Here is a 25273-nt window from a genome sequence, read left to right on the forward strand (position 1 = left end):
TTTACTATTATTATTATTTTGAGCCAAGAAATGTTGCAAATTACGCAAATTTGAGATTTTCTTCATTGTTTTATGTATTCTTTATATTTTGAAAATCATGTTTAATTTCAGATCAAACTTTTTCAAATGACACAATCTTTTTGCATCCTGCTAATATATCAATCATTTGAATGTGGAACTTATTTTTTGATCTATACAGGCTTAGAAGGACTAATTTTGTTATTTGTCCTGCTAATTTATTAAATTTTATTCATTTAATTTTAATACTTAATAAGTTTATAGGTAGCTGAATATTTTTTGGAAAATTGCAAGCTTTTAAAATATAAGGGTTAAATGATAAGTGGACGCGTAAAATTACATCAGAACAAATGATCCAATAAGAGCACAAGTATATAAAGGGAGGTATGCATCTCAAATGCCGTTCAGCAGTTAACATGTTTGCAGTAGAGGAAATAGTACAAAAGGAAAGTCGTGCTAGCCATGGATGTGTCCAGACCGAAAAGCGCGGTGGTACGGTTAAAGGTGGATAACGACAACAGATCTGCCGAGACCAGTCCAAGCAAACATCGCAATAAGCAATGATTCCATTGCCTTTGTTAATGAAATGATCCGAGCTAATCAAAAGATTAAGAGCCCATTGAACTCGGTGACAAACTCAACCTGAGTAAAGGAATGGTTTACACTATCATTCACACAAAGATCATCCCAGGAAATCCAGAGGACCCTACACAAATTTTCTGTTGGGAAGCTTTGGAGCACCCCCATACAGTCCGAACTTGTCACCCTGTGACTTCCTTATCTTTGGTCCACTTAATGTTTCTATTTGGACGATGAATTGAAGGAAGCCATGCAGGACTTTCTCAGGAATCAGCCCTGATCTTTCTACAGCAAAGGCTACCTGCTGTGCAACGCTGGGACCTATACTTCAACGCCCCTGGCTATTTCTTTTGATTTACATTAAAAGTATTATTTTTATTCAATTTGTCCAGTTTTCATTTGGGCAACCTTTATAATAAGCACTTAATTTATTAATTCTTATATTTGTTTTTAAAATAAAATATTTATTTTCAAAAAACTCTGTATGAACTTTTTTAAAACAGGAATTACTTTAAAACTGTCAATGATTCCTTCTTTGCCAGTAAATTTATCGTATGATTATTGACACAAATTTGAAGATTCTTTTACTTTGGGAATCCATTTTTGGGTTATTATTATTTTTTTTCCATATTTTTAGAAATTGAAAAAATATTGTGTATCATGTCAGAGATTTTTCTGAGAAAAAAACATTGCATATCTTTAAATTTTTACCTGATAAAACTTTTTTCCAGGAAAAAAGGGAAATTCATGACAATTTCTTTTTCACAAAAATAAAGAAAACCCATGAAAATATTTTGCTTCTTCACAAAATAGGACTCAAAAAATAAAACCTGGATTGCCCCTGGCATTGCTTTAGAACAGGGTCAGCAACGTTTTTACAAGAGCAGGCCACACTGATAAAATGGAAGGAGATCTGGGTTTGTTAGGTTTGAACAGAAAATTCATCTTTTTATTTTTGGAGGGGGGGGGGACTCGAGGCAGCTGACAAGTCAAACACATTTCTAGTGCCATTCAGCAAAAAAGTTTGTTCTAAATAAAAAGTGATTCTTAGAATACAAAAGGTGGGGGCAATATTGATTTGTTTGCGTAGACTTAACAAGAAATTTTTTTTCTGGGAATAAATTCAGCTTTGAAAAATTAAAACAAAAACTAATAGAAGAGACATGCCAACTACCCAAAGTTAGAATTGTGTGATATTTAATAAGTTATTTACTTGATTTCCATACAGGGCCGGATTTGGAAGTGTGGAGGCCCCGGGGCAACGGAAGAGTGGAGGCCCCTAATCAGGGTTCAAAAAGATCATCATATTTTAGAAAATATCCAAAACCTTGATATGCATCCGAATATTTTGATATGTATCTATATATCCGATATTTTCAATCTTTTTGACCCGTGAAAGTAAGGATATTTTGTAAAAATTTTACTGTGGGGGCCCTTTTCTTCTGGAGGTCCAGGGGCAGTAGCCCCATTTGCCCTCCCCTAAATCCGGCCCTGTTCCCATATTAAATTAAGATGTGTGTGTTTTTAATTAAAAACTATTTTACTATCTTCATTTTGTGGTATTTGTTCTGTCTCTCTTCATCAGTTGGGAACATACAATGTTGGTCCTCCACCCTCCACCCCGAAAAAAAAGTTATTAAATAGTCGCTTTTTACTAAGAGTTTTTAAAAAGCTAAAAAAACTACTTTTCCTTTCAATGATCTGCTCTGATCCCTATTTGAACAAAAGGTTCTTGTATAGAATTTTTTAAAGTTACAAATACAAAGAACATGTCAAAATGTAGACGATAAAATATAAGATGAAAACAAACTTACCTATGAATGTACAACTCACGATTATTTGGAAGATCATAGTTAATAACTAATGAAACTTGTTGAACATCAATGCCTCTGGCCCAAACATCTGTAGTTATTAAAACACGACTGAAAATAAATACATGCTTTATTACTGCAAGTGAAAATTCAAATAAATACAAAATATTCAACTCTAACTTGAATAATTAAAATTTGCCACAATAATCAACTTGTATTTTGTACTGAGAAATGTGTTTCAAAACATTATATTTATTATATTGCCTTTGTCAAAAATTCCTACACGACCACTTGATAAATATCTTTCCATAATTGTTTCTGTTTAATATCCACTATATAAATTCCCTGGTTTTTTAAAAACAGTACATATTTCGAACATTCTTACTATACTAGCCATAGTAACCACAATGATAAACCAAACTTAAATTCAAATAAAAGTAATGCTACAGATTTTCAGGGTTAAAATTCCCAGATTTTTGATAAATTTCTTTTCCCTAACTGTAATATTCTCTATTCAAAAAACGTATCATAGTGTCATCGTCACCTTCAAATCAAAGGTATGTGCAAATTTTTATAACCTCCCAACCCCAAATGAAAATAAACTTAAGTTAACACAGCCTGTTTTGCAGGATATAAAGATACGTTTTATCTCCCTCTGTCATTGTTGTAGGTTCAATTTTTTTCTGGGGGCAAAAAATATGCCTAGAATTATACAGGCATGTAGTTAATGCTGATATCATATTGGTTTTAAACCAAAATATTTTACATTTTTAAAAAACTAAAATAGATTAAAAAAACTTACGTTTGTCCAGATCGGAATTCCTTCATAATAGCATCTCTTTCTTTTTGAGGCATGTCACCATGCATGGATGAAACTGTAAAGTTAGCTTCCCTCATTTTTTCGGTCAACCAGTCTACCTATTGTATCAAATATAATGTCTATGTTAAAAACAGGATTTGAAAATATGATATTTTTGAAAATATGTTGCAACATATTTCATGTGTTGATACTTTTATCCTTAGGCATAGTGCTTTAAGATAACCTCATAATTTTTATAAAGAATAAAAATCTTGGATTAACTACTAGTAATTAAAAAATAATTTAAATTAAAAGTGCTCCTAAATTAGCTTACTAAACCACAGACTACACCTTATATATTTTTTTAATTTTCATGTTTAGTCAGCACAATGTAATTTTATTAACAATAATATGAAAATTGGATGAGATTTTGAAAAAATTGTGAGAAAATTATGAAAATAAATAGTCTCTCAGAAATTAACTATTTCTAGAGTTGAAATCATAAGAGAAAAAACGATGGAGAAATTGCTAACATTAAAAATAATCAGTATGATCATTAATCGACTCTGCTGATTAACCAGCCAATTATTAACATGTGATTAATCGGTAATCAACCAATTAGCTTTTCGGCATATCCTTACTCAAAACTTTAAACTGCCTACTTACACTCCTTTGCTTCTCACTGCCTCAAATAAGCTTTGTGCTAAAATATATTTAAGTGAAAAATCAACTTAAAAAAAGCACATATTATCAAGAAAATACAGCTGCAGCCTATATGCTGTACATTCTTGATAATTTGTGCTTTATTGATGTTGGTTTTTCTCTTCAAAGTATCAAATACGTTTCTTTGGCCGTACTATACTTCCCGTATTTACTTCCTATAAACAGACATCAAGGTAACTTCAAACAAGATTATGTATCATACTTGCCAACCTTTAAAGAAAGAAAAACAGGCGATTCCACTAGAGCTATATAGGCGATTCACCAGCGACATATCTTAACACAGAATTATTAAATTATGTTTTTAAATAACATGGGTACTAAATTTAAAGTGTAATGGGAATTTTTCAAAGAGGTAAGCTAATTGGTAGCAGCAAGCAAAATATGCTGCAAAGGAAAAACCAAAAAACAAGGAGTGAATTTGCTTAAAGTTTCGTACATTCGCCAGTCTCTACCAAAAAAGTAGCTACAAAAATTTATTTACTAATATCCAAAAAAAAAGAAAAATCAATATATAATTAAAATAAAATAAAAATTAAGTAGGTATAGGGTAGCTCATGTTAAAATAACTTCAAACTTCCAAAATAATTGAAATATATTCAAGATGCAAAAGGATTGAAATCTGCTGCAATTTTCGGCAAATCACGTGTTTCGTTGAACATGCAAAGTGGTAAGCTTCCAAAAAATTAATTTTAACAAAATGAGTTATTAATTGGAAAAATTCTTATTCCCTGACATTGGTAGACAAGAAAAGGGCGCCATCTATTGACAAGAAAGTGAACTTTTTTAAGGATTGACTGATAAAAGTGCAAAAACGGGAGAAAATGGTAAAAAACGGAAAATTGGGAGATGGAAGCAAAAAACGGGAGTCTCCCGTTAAAAACAGTAGAGTTGGCAAGCATGATGTATGTACAACTTTCTTCTGAAGTGACCTAAAATAACTGATACCAAGTGTCAAGAAGAAAAACAGTAATACTATTGAAATCTTTCAAAATGACAACAACTCTATTTATATGTCAAAATTAAAAGATTCTGTCATCAGCCCAAAACATTAAATATACAAATACCTAGGGATGCACTGAGAATACCATATTTTGCTGAATACCGAATTGGTTAAAATTTTTAAATCAATGTTTGCATTTCTATTTTCTTCAATTTTTAAAATGTCCTACCTAGGGTGTGTCTTTTGTGAAATTAAGATGCATTGCTGTTTAACATCCTAAACTTATCTACATTAGGTGTAACAATTATTCGTTTTGTGTTAATCTGAAAATCTGCATAAATTTATAATTCATTTTGTGTTTCATCCCAGTCCAAAAAGAAACATGATGCTTCTTAATAAACAGGCACAACTCAAAAGAATTGTCTAGCAGAAGAGGTGCTATTTTATTCATCATTATTTTCTGCATACTGTACACATTCAAAATTTAAATATTTTTTCTTAGTCATTCTTTTCTTGAAGGACATGTTTGTATCAATCGTTACCTCTTGAAAAAGATTTGTTTTTGCGATTAAGTTTTATTTAAATTTCAAAGGGGCAAGAAAGGGACATTAATTAAGGCAAAGAAGAGGGAAAAGCACATGAAAGGTTAACTTAAAGGTCAAGGTGCAGCTCCCTTAAAATGGTCTAGGGGGAAAACACTAAACTTCTTACCTAATACATGATTTGATATAATCATGGTTATGCCATGTTAGAAATGAAAAATCTTGCATTAACCTTACAATATAAAGTTGCTTAAAATTTTGTTACAAATTGGAATTCATTCAAGTGATTTTCAGCTATCTGAGGCTCTTCAGCAACTGATTAATAATATTAATAATTTTACAAAATTCAAATTGAGGCATCAAATTCAAACTTCTTGTAATTTATTTTTTCTTTTAAGTGCAAAGGACAACTAAACAAGGGTGCCCATATGCAAAATTGTAGGGGGGGGGGGGCTCAGATATTTTCCCCATAGGTTAGGAGGGTATTTTCTCCATGGAAACTGATTTCAAGACAGAATAGAGTCATTAAAATATTTCATTTTTTATAACTTATTCATTAATGGCTGGAGAATAAATGTTTTTACATTTTTGCAAAGAAAAAAGTACCAAAAGGAAAGAAGTTCTAATTTCAGGGGGGGGGGGGGCGCTCGAGCCCCTCTATATGGGCGCCCTTGCTACTAAAACATCCAAGTGCTTTTTTCTTATTAATCACCCTTTTAAATATTTCTTGTTTTCTTTAGCTACATATTTGATATAAAGAATTAGTAGTTAATTGACTTTTCATACTTATGAATATTTAATACAGTTAACTCTTGATTATCCATGAGCAAATTGTCAGTGAGTCATTTAACAATCAGGAACATGTATTTTTGCAGCAAAAATGGAATACCAATGGCTGTTTTATTGAAAAATTGTAAATAAAATCAGTTGTTTGTTTTATTTATTTATTGTGCTTTCTTCATCATACTTTTTTTTTATTGATGTTAAGTTCTGTAGTAGAAATATACAAAACATTTTCACTGTACTGTATATATTTTCACTATTTGAAGAAAGAATTATGCATTAATATAGCTAAGTTCTTGAGGAAGGACAATTTTTACCTTATTTGTCCCTCATTTCAGTATATCCGCGATTTTTATTAGCTGCGGCACTTGTGCCACCCAATTCCGCGAACCCCAATCGGAAGTTTACTGTACCATGAGTTCACCCCCCCCCCCTTCTGATTATTGTTTCATACATAAATGAGTTAGTAATACCAAAGTGACATGTCTTAAGATTTCAGAAAAATTGAGAAGCAACAAAATTAAAATTTAACATCTGGGTGTTTGCTCTTGTAATAAAATCACTTTAAATGTGATAATATTAGTAAGTAACAATTTAAGTTAAGTATTTACTATAGTGCCAAACTACTGCTTTTAATCACTATTTTTAAAAAATTATGTCCCTTTACCAAGTTTTGAATATTTAAATTAATTTACTATTTGGTTGCGGAATATTGAAGGATTTGACCAAACAGAATATTCGGTTAGCCAGATGAATAGGGAGCATACTGAACACCAATCGAAAATCTGGTGCACATCCCTACAAATATTTATTTACTCTGCTCAATATCAAGTACAAAATTTGAGACACAAAGCTATGTACAAACCTTTCTTTTTGTGTTGCAAAATATTACGGCTTGTGTTATAGTTAATGTATCATACAAATCACACAATGTATCCAATTTCCATTCTTCTCTTTCAACAGCAACGAAGAACTGTTTAATTCCTTCCAGTGTCAATTCATCACTAGAAATATGAAGAAGCTTTTAAAACATTATAAATTCATACATATTACACACATTAGGAGCTATTTACGTGAATTTATTAGATTATTGTTTCATAGAAGGAAAAATTTTTGCAGTTGGAAACTCAAACAGGAAAGGTTCAAACTTTACAGGGTGCATACTTAATTTTTCAAAAAAGATTTACAGCTAGGAAGCTTGCATTTCAGCTATATAATGAAAGAAACTATGTGAAAAAATAGTTTATACAATAAAATGTTTTTGTTAAAAATAAAAGTAGTGATTTAAAAATGAAAAAAGATGAATAAAAATGAAAATTCCCTAAAGGACCATTTTCTTACTATAATCTAATTATTAAAATAAACCCATAGACAAAATTGTTTTCTTTTATATCAGCATCAAACAACTAGTTGAAATTTTATCCATTACTTATAGTATATTAGTTCCAAACTTTTAGCTTGAGGGATTCAACCTTTCATGTCTGAGGGTCACATCAATTAAAAGATCAAATAGGAATAGGAATAATATCCTTAATAATAGGAAATGTAGGGAGGAAATTTAAGAGGGAAGATGGAGGTTTGACCATCACAACCAATTTAGGGAGAGGGCTTTAACTAAAAAACCTTTACAGCTCTTTTGGATGGAAAATATAGATATAGAAAGCAACTTTTCTTTTTGTCAAACATAAAAGAATATTTTGTAAACAAAAATAAATTTTTTGAATCTAAAGAATTTGTATGCACAATAAAATCATTAGCACATTGCATTTGCTTAAATTAAAATCAAACTCTAATTTGTTTTGGTATTAGTTCAACGTGAATATATATCCTCGCCTCAGAACAACAGTAGGATACCTACCGGACATAGGTGCAAGTTTGGCGATGTGTTCAAGACGGAAAACATTTTGAGCCCCCCTCCCCCCACATGCGTGCTTAAGAAAAAAATTATGAGCATAAATGTTGTAGATTTTAAATATGGCAGTTTTGGAATCTGTGTTTACTTTGAATTTTTTGCTTTTGAAATTATAATATTTAAGCGTTTTGATATCGTATTTCCAAAAACCTAAAAACCACCTATAACAGGGGGTCTAGGGGCTCTTTCCCAGAATTTTTTTAAAAATTGAAGTCCAAAAAATGCAATGATAGGCCATTTTGGTAAAGTTCAGGGAAAGGAGAGGTTCAGGGACTCTCTTACATCATTTTTTTTTTCAAACTGATAGTCCTAAAATCACAATATTAGGCGATCTTCAAAAATATTATAAAAAAAGGGGGAGCTGACTCTCCCCGAAATTGAAGCTTTGAAGATGTTGAAATTGAAGTTTGAAGGGATGGAGTTCGAGAACTCTCCTTCGGCAATATTTCGAAATTGAAGTTGCAAAAACGCAATTTTAGACGATGTTGGATGATGTTAGGGTGTAAAAGCATTTGAGGCTCCAAGCCATTAGTTTTTTGCCAATCGTAAATCTTTTTATTGCAGCAATAAAATCGCTTGGGACATAAGCTTTTCACTTTTGTAACATAAATCAGTTCTGATCGAAAGTCTACCCAAGATAGCGCTAACTAACCAGAAAAGAAAGAGGTGGGGAAAGGGTATGGGCAATTAATGAACTGACACCCCCCCCCCCCCTTCAGTCTTCATTTGTAAAAGAATTCTTTTATATGATAGCAGGTGGTAAAATTAGAAATAAAAAAACAGCTTCAGTGAAGCAGATATATTTTTTTTTAACGAGGAACACTATCCAATATTCATTAATTAAGAAAGCAATAGGGGAACTGAATCCTCACCCAAGGGAGGGCCCTCGAAAGGCACTCAAATACAGCCTAAAGTAGCCTTTTAAATATTTCATCATCGAAAAATTTTCGGAAGAGAACTCCCGAACCCACAAATGTCCTTAATTTGAGCTTTTAAGGCTTCAGTTTCTAAATTTTTTTCAATTAACAGTACCCCCGTTTACCTATATACACAACTTAAAACCATCTATAAGTTTTAATACTTTAATTTTGGAAAATTTTTGACAGAAACTTCCGACTCCCTTTCCACTTAAGTCATCCAAAGATAGCCCAAAACAGAGTTCTTAAAACTTCAGAAACGAAAATTTTTTGTGTTGGGCGGCTGAATACCCCTCCTCCCCTTATGTGAAGCAGGCACACTAAAGGCAGTGTAAGTTTGTGTTTAAGATTTATTTTTCTACTGAAAGAGCAACTCCTCTTCCCACAGCGCCAAAGACAGCTCAAGGTTTTAAGACTTCAATTTCGAAAATGTTTCGAAAAAGAACCCCCGAATTCCCTAACTCTTAACTCACTCAAAAATAGCCAAAATAGCATTTCAATACTTCAGCATGGAGAAATTTTCGGGGGAGAGAGACCCATCCCCCCTGAACTCTTCCCCCTAAGTTCACTAAATTTGACAAATTTCTGGTTCCCACTTTTCATCACCCAAGTTTTTAGAATTTAATTTCTAAAATATATCGAGAGGAAGCCTTCAAATTCCTTTTTCTTAAGTCCCCCAAAGATTATGTAAAGCAGAGTTCTGAATACTTTAGCTTTGAAGGGGGAGTGGAGCCCCAAACCCCACCCTCTATGTTCATTAAAGATGGTCTAAAGTTGTACTTTTAAGACTCCAGTTTCGGAATTTCACCCCTAAAGACAACCCCCCCCCCCCCTCTTGACATTGCCAAAGTCAGCCTAAAAGTTTTAAGATTTCAGTTACAAACATTTTTCGGGAGAGGGTCCCAAACCTCAAATAGTTTTTAGTACCATCCGCTACAAAACATTTTTAGGTTAGAACACTGAAACCATCTCTCATAAATTCACCAAAGATTGCCTAGATTAGTGTTTCAAGACTCCAGTTCCCGATTTGTTTTAAACCTCACCTCTCCACTTTTACATCATTAAAGACAGCCTAAACATTTTTGACTTTTTTTTAGAGTTTGCAGAGGAGAAATCCCAAACCACACCTAGCTTCAAACATGGCTTAAAATTAAGTTTTTCGATTATTTATTTCTGAGTAGACCCCCCCCCCCCTCTCCTCTTAGATTCTAAAAAATATAAATGTGTTAAGACTTCAGTATCATCGGCTAATTTTTCGCAAACTCGTGCTGCCGTTATTTTTCGTGTTTACACCCCCCCCCCCCCCTATTTCCATTCTAGCGAGTGTTACATTGAAAGTCATTGGAATTTAGACATTCTTCAAGTCTTAGAATATTTTACTAGAAACATGTCAAAGATGCAGGAACAGTTGCCCATCGATGTTTCAAACCAGCTTGAAATTTGCTTCCAATGCTTTCCAGAATTCTCATTCTCATTAAATCTTCAAAATCTCTGATAGTTCCCGTTTTACCTGGTATGTGGACGCCTTTCGATGTGGAGTAAACATTTCATCACGTCAGCAATCACACTCAACCGGTGATTCAGATTCATTTTAAGAGCGTACATAATTTTCATTTATGCATGTAAAGTTTGCAAAAAAAAACCCCACAAATGAGGGGAAAAAAACGAAAGGATTATCGAAAAATAGAAAGTGAAAAAAATAAAGACGAAAAGTGATCAATTCAAAAATTTAGCGAGAATAGGGAGCAACTCCGTGGTCTGCAATGCAGTGAGTTGGAAATAATAGAGCTACCTAAAAAAAAGTCAAACGGCGTGAGTCTAAAAGCCACTCCTCCAAAATCACGCTGCAAACAAAGCACGCCCATGGCGGAAAATCGAGAGATTGTCGATGTATATTCGTGGTTATGGAGAGGTCCATTAATATTAAAGCATATTTTTCAAACACTGAATTTTTCTTTTTTTTTTAAAGTAAAAACTGAAGGAAAGTCATCGAATTTCTTTCCGTCCCGACCTCTCTCTCGGAAATTTTGTACAAGACGGAAATCCGTCCTGAGACAGAAGGTCTTGCACCCATGCTACCGGATACCTTATTTCTGGGATTAGATGTCTTACTTTTGCTCTGAGGCGACATTTCTTTTAATATTTCTTTTTCTTCTGTAAATAAAAATTAAAAATATATTTACTCTTTTTTTTTTGAATTTAAGCAGTAAAATTGATTTTAAATTTCATTACTCTTTTATACATATATTTTTTTGACTTCATAAAATCTAAACTTGATTATTTGGGAGAGAAAGGGGGAACTTTACTTCTAAATAGCCAGAAAAATTATCTTCAAAGATACAAATAGATAGCAAAATCAAACCAAATTTATCAACATGAACGAAATAAATTTCTTACCCAACTTCTCGAAATTGTGTTCAAATGATTACTTCAAAATACAGAATACAGCATGGAAAAAAAGAAGCTTTCATATGTATTAAACTTAATTTGAATAAATATTGATAAATGAAATTTGTAATATTGCAAGTTATAAAGTTATGAAATTAAATTTTAAATTAGTTGATGCTGAGCAATAGTAATCTATAACACAGGATTTTACTTTTTGACCTTAGATTTACTAATATTCAAAACACAAGTCATAAAAGATATTTCTAATAACAGATCACAGGAAACATTATCTTGCTCTAGCTTCAACATTTTCCAAATATCTCTTAGACAGGATAATCATGGTTCCATAACAATCAGAAGAGTTTCCACAACAGTACAGGAGAGAAAATAGAATGCATGATAAACAATTAAATTTACAACAAATTTATCTTAAAATAAAGAACATGTAGGTTTTTACTCTAAAACTTTGAAAAATTTACTAGTTTAATACAGAAATATTCCCTTTCTTTTGTTTTAAAAAAATTACTACTCTTATTAAAAGAATCATCATAAATAATTGGGATTTACCGTTTTACCAAGATCCTGATTGGATCAGTCATAAATTTACTGGTCATTTCTAAAATTTCATGAGGCAAAGTAGCAGATATCAAAATAACTTGAGTTGCTGGAGGAAGATATCTATAAACATCATAGATTTGATCTTTAAAACCTGTGAAAATAATAATGTTTTAAGAATCTTAAAAACCAATTTATTTCAAATATACTTCATAGTATTTTAACAGTGTGAAATGTTATTAACGTGCTTGTTACACATAAGCATACATTTGCTATACATTGCTCCGTTATGCAGTAAAGCATCATTTGTAATTCTTTTACATTGATATTTCACTTTTATTAAGTCCTTATTGATTCACATTCAATTTAATGGGAAAATGCAGTCTATACATCACAAAATATTGGTTATACATTGTTTTTCCTCTCTAAAATTCAAAATTTCTGAGCTGGCATATCTTTCTTGGATTCTACTGAAGGGGAAATTACCTCAGGCATGGAATATTAAATAAACAGGTGGGGAAAGGGGGTGGGAATTAATTTGTTTGTCAAAACACTAATGAAAAACTATTTTATGAACTTAATTCAACTCATAATGCATTGATCAATGCGCAAATGCAATTGGCACCCCATACAACTACGGTTTTTTTTTTTGTTGGTGAAATTTCTTCCTGGTACATATACCAAATAAAAAAATATAATAATGGAGCAGAGGGAAAGCAATCTGTAATGTGTGTGTGTGTGTGTATATATCAGGCCGAGGACTGCTGATGGCCTTTAAAAAAAGTGAGAAAGGTGACAAATTTGAAAACAAAGGTGACTAAAAGGTGACAAAAAAGTAACTAAAAGGTGACCAAAAGCAATTTGTTAAGAACTCAAAAAACAGAAAAGGATAACCCCTTTTTACTGACTTTTACCAAAATAGATTATATATTTCTTGTAAAGATTTCTTTACAATTTTGGAAATGAATATTATAGGGCTAGAAGTAGTAAAATAAAAATTTTAAGACATTTTCAAAAAACTTTCAGTGTAAACTCTATGTAACCTTTTTATATGTGTATATATATATATATATATATATATATATATATATATATATATATATATATATATATAATCAACATAATAAAGCTTGAAATTGTGAAGTAAAGAGCAAGATGATGCATTTCTTGAACATATAATTTATGTTATTCAATCACATTTTTAGTATTTTTTTTTCTCTTTTTTTTAGCTTGTTGGAAAAATCATCAGCATTCTTTCTTTTTTCTTAGTAAATACAAAGCATAAATATTAAATCGAAAGTCTCGACAGTAGAGAATAAATGAGAAAACCAATTTGAAAAATCAGACTTTAACAAAATGATAATTGTACTTACAACGCAAAAATAAAATGATGTTGAAGTATGAAATTGAAAATATCATTTCATACGCCTGAAAATGTTCATGGTTCTAGTCAATTTACTATACCCAACTTATCAGGCTTAGGAATAAAAATTAATGCCGAATAAGCAGGAATACTGTCATGATCTCTTCTGATTTGATAAAAATAGGGGTGATAAAGATAACGATGTGAGGGTACTTTTGTTTTGTTTTTCAATCGGGACTCATTTGTTAGATGCGTTGGTTGGCTGTTTTTTTTTAATTTCATTTCTTTTTTTTTAAACATAAATTTATTTTTTATTGAATCTAGGAAAATAATATCACATTTATCAAAAATACTGTCGTAGTGCATTTTGTTTCAAATAGATTTACAGCAGTTTTTTTGTTCCAATTCAATAAATAAATAAACATTAACCGCCACTTATAAAATCTCTGGATTATAAAATCAGCAGCTTTTTAAAATGAATGTGGAAGAACCAAATCATAACATTACCAAACCATGTTAAAACCGTACTTTAATAAAATAAATCTCGCCGTTACATAAAATAAAGCTTTTAGCTAGCATCTGCTTCTAAAAGTTTTATTTTTACTGGCACAAGCCATATAAAGCATTGAAACCTAATAAAAAAAATTTCGGAGATTCTCTGAGACACACCAAAAAAGGAAATGTTAAGAAATGTTTACACAGACCAAGTTCACTTCCCACTTGCACAGCAAAAATAAAACCCAAACTAACCATTTCTGTGCAAACACAAAGTGAAACTATAAACACAAACCAAAACTTTTCACTATTCCGCGCTCAAAGAAGACAGCTCAAAGAAGACATCGAGGCATGCCTCCTTAACCCATCACCCCTTTTTCAAATCGAATCGCTTGTGGCTGCTTAGTCGCGACTTTCGAAGTCAGTAAAAGTAAAACAAGCAAGTAACACGCCTAGCTAGAGATGAGCATGAGATTCAGAGACTTCAGATGACGTCATTTGATAAACACAGAAGACAACTTGCATTCCATGACCGCTCACTCAACAAAGTGTGTAGAAACAAATTGCACAGCTGAACTTTAGTCGAACAACACTCTATGGTCAGAAACACGATAGGAAACAAAATGGCGTTTAGACGAGACTTGCGGAAAATGCGTCTGACGGTCGAAGGGGGATAGAAAGACTGGTTCTACTCATAGGGTGCAATTGCAAGCAATAATAAAAAAAAAATCCTGGATTTTCCGGTAGCATAGCTATTTTTCTTAAACAACAACAAGGTGGGGGGGGGGGGCATATTTAATGCTACTTTTTTAATTAATTTCACTGTTAAAGCTATCATTCAGATACTTTTCAAGGATTTAATTATTCAAAAAAAAAATCCTAAGACATTTCAAGAAAGGTGAGAAAGGTGACAAAAATTGCAAAAGGTGACTAAAAGTAACCAAATTTTCAAAAGGTGACTAAAGGTGAGAAAGGTGACTGACTCCTCGGCCTGATATATATATATATATATATATATATATATATATATATATATATATATATATATATATATATATTAAGGTGTTGCAAAACTAATGGTCCATACTAAAAAAGGCGGTTAGACCCTGCCAAAACAAACAACTTTCACAATGCAATGTGGGGACAGAAAGCAAATGGCAGGCTGGGAGTGGGTATTTGGTTCGCAGAAATGGAGAATACAATAAAGAAAACAATAATAGGCACGTTTCAGTGGAGTTTCGACTCCGCAAATAACATGGGTTTCACCGCTTTCGGGATATTTGAAAGGGAAATGAGGATTTTTTCCCCTCCTGCTTCCTTCTGGAGTATATGCGGGGTTTTTACCCAGAATTCATTACGCGAAACAAGTTCGTCAACTTGCTGGGTATAGCCGCTAAGGAAGCTGGGTAAAAACCGCTTTCTCTGATACAATAAATAACCTCTTTTAATATGAGAACGGGGAATTTTTCAACAGTTTTTTTCAGAGCCGGAGCGGTTATTCGCAAGGTAGAAAAGTGTGTTGTATGTGCATGGCTAATATGAAGACAAAAATCCTTTATTTATAAATACGTTATTTAGATAGATACAAATACTGTAACTACTTCCAGCAGGTGTTGCCCCATTTATGAACATGTACCAGCAAATGGACGCCCATCTCGTAACTAGAGGACCTATCCCGAAAAAGCGCTGCATACCTTTCCGACATGACAAATATTTTAACGTTTGCGTTGTTCAATGCATCGCTGGTATGAAGCTTGTTTTGCAGCTGGGGGGAGCTCATTTGAGCCTTTGTAACAGGGGTTTTTTGTCTGCATATCGTTGTTTTTGGTCTTTTTTGCATTCCCCCTTTCTACAAACCAAGTACCCTCTCCGGGCCTGCTGTTTGCTTTCCGACCCTACATTGCTTTGTGAAAGCTGTTTGCTTTGGCAAGGTCTATCATCCCTTTCAGTATGGACCATTAGTTTTGCCACACCCTGTATATACAAATTACAATACGCTCTATAGTGTGTGTTTTTTTTTTGTAAGTTTGCTTCTTTGTAAGCGTTTCAAAATGAAAATTAGAGTTTTTATACTTTCACAATAAATACAATCATGTGGAACACAAAGAATGCTAGAGCAGTGCCAACCAGCTAAGAACTAATCTAAAAAAAGACTTAGAAAAACGCATACAGTGAAGCTTATAAAAAAACGTGCTGGTTGAATACGGAATACTTTAACTTTGCCGGTATAGCGATTTTCACAGGTCAGCAGAAAATTATGTTGGATTCGGGATAACATATGAAACGGATGATGTAAAATCGGAGTTCTACTGTATTGAAGACATTAAACATTCAATATTAAATCTATAATTTAACTTTACTTCAAGAAATGTTAGAAGAAAGAAAAGGAACAAAAAAGAAACAATTATCCTTGATTATGCTTAAAATTTTAAATTTCCAGGAAATGTTTCCTTTCTCTCTCTCTCATGTTATTATTTTGTTTCTCATGCCTAAGCTATAATATTTACCTCTTCTTTTACAAAGAAGTATATGAAAACTAACCTTTATTTAACATTTCATCAGCTTCATCTAAAACTAGCATCTTAATGGATCTTGTCCTCAAGTTTCTTCTTCTTATCATATCTAAAATTGTACAAAACATGTCTTTAACACAATATTTACTAACTTATAAACTGCAATTAAAGTTTCACCTAAAAATATTTATGCCTACCAAAAACTCTGCCAGGTGTGCCTGATACAACATGCTGCCCATAATCTAATTTTCTTATATCTTCTCCAAGATTTGTCCCACCAATACAGGAATGGCACTGTACATTCATATAATCACCTAGAGCCAGAATGACCTAAAAACAAGATTTGGGAAGATGTTAGGACAAGGTGAATTTAAGGACTCCATGCCCCAAGAAAGGGGCAAAGCCCCAAAGTACACAGACAGTGCTTCTTTGAGGGAATGGAGTTGTACACCAGCATGCACAAGGCAGCTAATCTAGCCTCTCTGGCTCTTAATTTCATACTATCTTCAGAATAATATAGAATACACAGCACATTACAAGAAGGAATTACAACGTTTGATGGCAAACTTCCAGAAATTACTGCATACACGTGAATGCAGTAATCTGCAATTTTGTGCAATTAAATGTTGTTATTTTTTATTTCACTTTTCAAGCACAAAAGGTATTTATTCAACAAAGCACATTAATAAAAAAATACAAATTTATTTTTAGAATACATATGTTTTTACTGGATTGTATCAGTGATTAATATGTCATATACAGTGGAACAGCACAAATCCAGACCTGAAAACCGTATCAATTTTTTTCCCTGTGCTATGAATTTACTTTCATACTAACTTCTTTCGGTGGATAATCCAATATCCGTTATTTGCCCTAACAATTGTTTTAACCCATAATTTGAGGATAATACTTTCCGCTTTAACCTTATGCATTATAAGCATGTTGAGCGATTCAATCAAATAAAAACATATTTATTCGAAATATGGCAAGGAATTTAAATGATAAACACTAAAATTTGCTCCTATGCCCGCATTATTTAAAAGTTAAAAGTCTTATATTATTATTTAAATCATACATGTTATAAAATTCACTGCAAAAATTTATAAATAATATTGTTTTCATACACTTTGGAATGTATTTTTTAAAGAAGTTTAAAAAATTATATTTCATTAAATTAAAAGGTACCTTCAGAAGCACATTTTTTGGGAATATGGGAATCCCTCTACTTTCCAAGTTGCATGGCTTGGTGCTTTTTTTTCTTACTGCAATAATAAATCTGCCTCTCAGAGTAAACTACCTCCATTATTAAATTAACAATAGATTTTGAAACATCCACTCGCCACAGCAAGTACACAAAAAAACATTTTTGTTTTGGCTCAATATGCTATACATATATTTTGGAAAGGAAATTGATAAAAGGAACTATTGAAAAAATAAGAAATATCTCAAACCGAAAACAGATGCTAAGACATTGCTGCAGAGTTACAGCAAAATGCTAATATTGTGTGATAAAAGAAAAACAAAAATAAGCCAAAAACATAAAGAATTCAGTCGAATGTGAATGACTTAAATGGAAAACAAATACCTTAACTATATAAAATAAACACCAAGTTTTTTTCCCCACAAAATGGCACTGTTTATTGGTTTTTGTTTCCTCGTGGTGATAGTCACTCCAAGAACAAATATTTCTTTTGGATTTAAAAGTTTTTCAAATAAGAGCTGAACAAATTAGTTTTATCTTTGTAATGAATGACTTAAAATATTTCTTTTTTTATGAAGTAGTTCATGAATAATTTAACGTTTATACTGTTCTTATTTAGTTTTAAATTTTGAGATGCAGCTTACAGTAGTTTTCTATATGGCCTATTTTTCAATCAGTTTTGTGTACTTGCTGTGGCGAGTGGATATTTTCAAATATAATCTATTGCTGTTAATTTAATAAAGAAGGTAGTTTAACCCTGAGAGGCAGATTTCATGTATTATTGATCTAGTTTTCCTGGAGAAAAGAGCACCAAGACACGCAACTTAGAAAGTTAGGTCAATTCCAATTACTGTTGCTCATCATAAAAATATAAAAAGTAAATAGATAAAATCGATGTCACAAAGGCTAAACATTTTTGACAAAAGAAAAAGGGCAATAAAAGATTACTTTGTTTCAGATTCATTTGAATATAGTAAAAGGTAAATTCTGGCAGCAAGTTTAAGAATCACCATGTACAATGCATTTATTTTCACTGTCAAGCTTACTTTTTGAATCTGTACAGCTAATTCTCTTGTAGGAGACAATGTCAAAACTTGTGTCTCTCGTACTGCAGTGTCTAACATTTGAAGAACTCCAATCGCAAATGTTGCAGTTTTTCCAGTACCAGATTGTGCCCTGAGTAAAAAGGAAAGCAGTATTTGTTTAAATAATTAGCTGTATAACCTTAACCATGAAGAAAAACAGATGGAAAATATGATTACCTTTCAAAAAAAAGTTAACTCTCAATACTCCATAAGTGCTAGTTTGTGTTTTTACAATTGATTGAGCCATATTCATTCAATTCATAATAAATTATTTAAACTTTTTAGAAAAGAGAAAAATAGAAAAAAAGTAATAAAAATTTTAAAAAAAATAATGGTGAATTTTCAAACAAGTATTAACAGATCAGTTTTCATAACAAAACAACTTTTCTTCTCACAGGATGTTTTAGAAAACATAACATAATTAAGTTTTAAACAATGTTATATGTGATGGGCTTGTGGCAAAGCTCAATCTCTTATCAATGGTCTTTTAATTCAGAAATTTGTTTCAAAAATTCTGCTTAAAGACTATAAACCTTTGCACAGAAGAACAAAGAGAGCAGTATGTAGATCCTTGTGAGGATTAAATCTTCTAGGCAGGTGTAAAAATTGATCTTACTTTCGAAATTAAAGTATCTGACATGCTATATCGTGTCAGCATCAAACCTATATGTATTTCAAGAATTTTTGCAAACTATTTCAGAAACGTAAACACAAAATAATGAAAGAAACAACTCAGCAAAATTGTGCCATAATAACAAACACATCTTACCAATCAACAACAATGAATATGGAAATTTTAAAGTACCGTAGACCCTCGTTTTACTCGGTTTATTTTACGCAGTTTAAGATTTGACACCTTTATTTTATTTTATGCGGATGAGTTTCAATTTGATGCGGATGTGGCAATGCAAACAGATAAAACTTTCCCATATTTTAAATCCAAACTAATAAATATTTCAGATTACATGTAATAAACTGCATTTTGAAGTGCTAATAATCGAGCTTGGGGCACTGGAAGCATTTTATGCAATTGGTTCCAGAGCTCTTTCCAGAAGCTAAGTAATTAAACTCACACAGTTCAGAACCAGGGCTGTGGAGTTAGAGTCGGACAGATTTTGGGGTTAAGGAGTCGGAGTCATTCGAAAACATGCCGATTCCGGGTCTCTTTTTTTCTTTAATTTTCACTTTGCATTCTTTTAAAAGCTGACTACCAATTAATTTAATTACGTGTATAAAAGCCTACTAATAAGAAAATAATTGTCATTGTGGCAACCAGCTGGCTTGATTGTTTATTAAGCCAGCTGTAATAGCTACCTACGCCGACTCTTAGTTTGCTTATTTTTTAACTTTATTTAAGTGATAGCAACTGTCAGCAAAAGTTTTGTTGCCTAACATTTTCTAAGTAATTAATTTCAAATAAAAATTATTTATTTTTTACCTCAATTTCAGTTATAAAATAGCAAAAGGAACGTATGAATCACTTGAGCAAGTTAGGAAATTTCTGAGGGTGCTTGGTAAATTCAAGTAAGTGTTGGTACAAAAACTCAAATCCAAAAGATCCGATAAAATATACTTTTTTTAATCTAAAGCCTTTATCTAAAAAAGATTGGTTATCACTAAAAGTTCAAAACCAAATCAGTATATGATTTATTGGTTACAACACTGAATAATTGTAGTTAATTGTAAAATTTTCTTATTAAAGTTAATTCTAAACTGCCAATAAATTAAAAAAAAAATTTATTTGAATTTTGACATCTTGAATTCAAATTATGTTTTTCGCAATCACGAGTGTGTGTATGTAGGTGTGTGTGTTTGTGTGCGGAGGTACGTGTATGTGTGTGTAGGCATATGTGTTTGTGTCTCTGTGCAGGCATGAATGTGTGGGTAGTTGTATGTATGCGTGTGTATATGTGTATGTGTTTCTGTGTGTGTTGTTGTGTATGTATGCGCGTGTGTGTAGAACATGGATGCAACCTGGAGACGGTTTTCGCTAGAGGAGCAGCATCGTGAGGAGCCGGTCGACGGTGATGGTGCGGAGGGTGGCGGTGGGAAAATAAAATGATAGGATATCAAAACAGTCAAGTGAGAACAATAAGCAATCATGATTGCTCAATAAAAAAATTTAGCCAAGAAATACAGGTATAGTAAAAGTTATTCGTAAAAAGCTGTATACCACCGCATTGTGGTTAAAATTTGCTCCAGACGTACATGACCTTCGTCAACCAACGAATTAAGTGCTTTCTTTGGAATGGCAGTTATTGACAGTCCAACTCTGGCTGCACAGCCAAGCACAGTCTCGCAGGGGGACCGTTTAATACCAAAATGGAACGCTCTGTTTTTCATAAACTGGATAAATTTTAACCTGTTACTCCACGAAGTTGATTTGTTGTCTTGCATCCAAGTCGTCAACATATTTTCTATGTCCTGATTGGCTCTCTCAACACTGCCTTGGCTTTGGCTATGTCTTGGTTTGCCATGCACAATCTTAAGCTCTTGCTAAGTTACTTTTAAGTCATTAATAAATTTGTTACGAAATTCTCTTCAATTGTCTGACTGCAATATACATGGGGCTCCCAACAACAGGAATATATCAAGCAACTGTTTTGCAACTTCTTCTGTTCTCTTTGTTTGAAGAGGTCTTAAAACCAAACTTTGTAAGGTGATCTTGATAAACTAAAATAAATTTATAGTTTCCATCAGGTTGTGATAAAAAATCTATGATGTCAACCTGACATCTTGAATTCATATGTGAAAAAAATCATGGGCTTAACAACAACACCTTTTCTGTTCGCTTTGCGTTTTTGTTGACAAGATTCACAAAAATTCAGGAAAATCTTATTATTTTGCGTAATATTTTTGTAACGACGATTAAGTTATTTTATCATTCGGTCTCTACCACCGTGCCCAATAGATAAATGAGTTTCGTACAAAATGTCAAACAAAGAGTCACTTGAGCAATAAAACATTACATCTGGTGTTGCATTTGTTACTGAGACTATTAATTTTTCTACCCCTTGAACTTCAAGGACATCGTAATGTTGAAGTAACCAATAATCACGTTGCACTTTCTTATCTGATGTTTTAGATTTCTTTACATCAGCCATCAAACTTAATAATTTTTCACAGGTGAGCAAAGAACTGTTCTCTTTCACATAATGCTTATTTAGTAAAGATTAAAACTTTTCTTTCATTGCAGCTTTTTTTTTAATTATCACTTAAAGAATTCATTGTTCAAGGCAATTTAAGGTCTTAAAAATAATTTCACTTTAACGTAAGCAAGCTAAATTAACGTAATAATAAATGACTAAATTATAAAACTTTTTTAAAAAATGTATCTTCCTGATACATGGAAACAGTATTTGACGAACAGCAGCTGCCAATATTAGAGCAAACAAGCAATTAACAGGAATGAACTGGCGCCAACACCAAGGTTGCCAACTCCTAAAAATATTTCCCCTAAACTTAACTCATAAAACTCCTAAATGCGTGATCCTTTAACTGTGACGTCACACATGGGACAAAAAGGTAGCACGTGACCATTGCTATTTTTCGTTGTTGAGTGAGTTAAGGCATTTATCATTTTTATGTCATTTCTGGTCAAAGGCAATGGTTATAATGGCTCAAAAAATATCTGAAAGTTAAAAAAATAAATGAAATAATCAAACAATAGCATTTCCAAAGATAAAAGAAAAACATTTTTACCTGATAAAACCCTAAAATTTAAACCCCTAAATTTAGCCCTAAAAAAATCCCATTCTAAAATTTCCCCCCTAAATTTAGGGGGAGAACCCCTAAGTTGGCAACCCTAGCTGCAGATTGTTATTCTATGAAATAACTATTTAAACTATGAAATACAAGAGAGTTTTACACTTTAACGAACACAATCAGTTATTTCATGAAATAACTAGGCATTCTATAGAATAACAGATTTCATACTTTAACGGTAACACATATATAGAGACGTACCGAGTACTCGGTAATTACTCGGTACTCGGCATACTCGGCCAATTTGCCGAGTACTCGGTACTCGGCCAAATTCTGATCAGATACTCGGCCAATACCGAGTAGTTGCAAAAAATTGAATATTGTCCAAGACAGATACCAAAATTTATATTAAAAAAAAGTAAGCATTATATTCTGCAATAATTTAAATTAAAATTTATAAGTCAAATTTAAATTTTGAGAATAATGAAGTTTGTAATGCTTCAATGGTATAAATCTTTCTTTTAATGTCCCCAAAGTTTATTAAACTTGTTTATTAAAAATTATGCAAAAAAAGGCAAGTATAGAAAATATGGAATTTTTATATTAAAAATGGATATTTGCTACAAACAAAAATTAGTTATAAAAAATATAAAAATACCTTTGCTTAAAAAATTAAAGGAAATAAAACAATGTTAAAAGCACAGTGTAGGAGCACTGCAGATACGTGCTTTGGAAGTTACAAGGAATTCCTTTTTCTATACACAAAATGGGAGCTCGTGGATTTAAAGGCATCCGACAAAAGTTGGATTTTTTTGTTGAATGTACCTTCTCTAGTTCACATGTTATGCACTGAAAAAGACATTCCTTGTAAGGGGGGGGGGGGGCGGAAACATGTGTCTGCAGTGTTCTTGCACATTTGTTTTATCTGCTTTAAAAAAATATTTATGTTTGGCGGACTAGAACTATAATTGATTGGTATAGAGTGAAACCCTTCCTAACGGACACCCCTCTTATGCGGACAATTTTTAATTCCCCAGTTCCAATGCAAATAACATTATTAAACCCCTGTCTTGCGGACACCTCTCTATTGCGGACAAAAAAAATTGTTGTGTTAGTGTCCGCATTAGAGGGATTTTACTGTAATTTGTTTTAATTCCAACTTGATTAATCATACCTTTTATTTATTTATTTTTAATTTTAAAAATCATTTTTTGGTAAAATTTTTGACAAACAAAATTGTTTATATAATGCGTAATTAAATTTCACCAGGAATTTAGTTTTAAAAACTATTATATGGACAAGGAGGTCTATACTACCATTCCAAAAAGTTCAAAATTCATCACATGTGTGTCGGTGGTTCTTGTTAAAACATAATTGGTACTTGGTAACTCGGCCGAGTCGTGAAAGGCCGAGTACTCAGTAACTCGGTACTCGGCCGAGTAGTGAAAGGCCGAGTACTCGGTACTCGGCTACTCGGCCAAAGTGCTACTCGGTACGTCTCTACACATATACTCTCAGCCAAAAAAAAAAAAACCTCTCATGTTACAGCTTTCAAAAATTGAAAGCACGGGATTTGATCAACATCTATTTCTTAAACATTAAACAGAAATAAATTAATCCTATTCAATTTTTTTTTTAATGGGATTTTTAAGCACTCTCAGTTTAGAAATCGCAAATATTGGACAATTTGATTTTCAAATTGAATTTCTAATGTTGTATACATGTTAGGTCTACAATAAAATACAACAAGAAAATTTCATAAAAAGGAATTAATATTTCAATCTCTGTTTAGGGGTTTTTCGCCCTTCCCATGAAGGGGGGGGGGAGGCATTGGAAAAAAATAAATAAATAAAAAAGCTGCAGTGTGAGTCGGACGTTTCAAAATCCAGGTGATGGAGTCGGAGTTAATCATTTTTCTTCCGACTCTGCAGCCCTGTTCAGAACTCACTGGAAGATGAGCTTTTAGGAGTGATAAAGGAGGACAAAATCAACGAGGATACCGACATCGATGACACATAACCAAAAACGTTAACATTGAAAGTTTTGAGCTATTCCTTGACAATAAAAATGATCTTTCTGATTTGTTAGTGAAAGAAGAATCTACCATCGAAATGATCATGAATGCTCTGCAAAGAACTACAGAGAAAAATTCTGGACCATCCAAAGACTATTTCAAGTTTTCTTGGCATGTGCATAGAAATTGATATAAGTAAACATAAAACTTATTATACAATTTGTCATCACTAGAATGAAGTTTTTTTTTTTTATCTATGGAACCTAACCCCTCTAATATTAAGTCTCAATTTAGGCGGCATTACGGGGAACCTAACCCCCGCATAAAACGAGGGTCCACTGTACTTGCACGAAATCAACCAAGATTTTACATATAACAAGAACACAACACTTACTGAGCAATTACATCTCTGCCTTTCATTATAGGTTTAATAGCTCTTTGCTGAATAGCTGATGGTCTTTCAAATCCTGTAAGGCAATAGAAAAAAATAATTTATTAGTTTATTTTAACAAAAAAGAGAATAAAATATACAATTTTCAGTACACAGGACTCAATTTGCCTTGTTAATTTTGTTTTTTATACCTTAAATTCTTCTTTAATATTAAATTAGAATGCATTTAACAAACAACTACAAATGTGTAGATGAATCAATTGAATTCTGATCCTTAAGCGACTATACTACTAACCATTGGTCCTTAAGAATAATTATTTGAATTATTTATTGGTTCCTAAGCACGCTTTTTCTTACGTTTTATAACTTGGTCACTCAGAAGAAGGGACATTGCTTAAATGGGCTCTGGGGGACATGGAAACATATTTTGGGTCTCTTGGTATAAAATTTGCATTCTGTCAATATAAATTAGGCAAAGATATTGACAGAATGCAACAAATTTTGACCCAAGCGATCCAAATTATCTGTTAATTTTTGCT

General features: G+C 32.3%; 1 protein-coding gene across 1 annotated transcript in view; it reads right to left on the bottom strand.

Annotated features, from left to right (window-relative positions):
* LOC129228079 (eukaryotic initiation factor 4A-III) overlaps nt 1–25273 on the bottom strand; it is a 38094-nt gene that overhangs the window by 4214 nt on the left and 8607 nt on the right. Inside the window, exons 2-9 of the mRNA XM_054862715.1 lie at nt 24738–24810; nt 18586–18715; nt 16536–16668; nt 16367–16447; nt 11980–12121; nt 7061–7199; nt 3211–3326; nt 2412–2519 (exon numbers count right to left, since the gene is read on the bottom strand). Coding sequence (XP_054718690.1) covers nt 2412–2519; nt 3211–3326; nt 7061–7199; nt 11980–12121; nt 16367–16447; nt 16536–16668; nt 18586–18715; nt 24738–24810 — 922 coding nt within the window. The remainder of the gene's footprint in view (nt 1–2411; nt 2520–3210; nt 3327–7060; nt 7200–11979; nt 12122–16366; nt 16448–16535; nt 16669–18585; nt 18716–24737; nt 24811–25273) is intronic.

Source organism: Uloborus diversus, chromosome 8, assembly GCF_026930045.1.
Source record: "Uloborus diversus isolate 005 chromosome 8, Udiv.v.3.1, whole genome shotgun sequence".
Lineage (NCBI taxonomy): Eukaryota > Metazoa > Arthropoda > Arachnida > Araneae > Uloboridae > Uloborus > Uloborus diversus.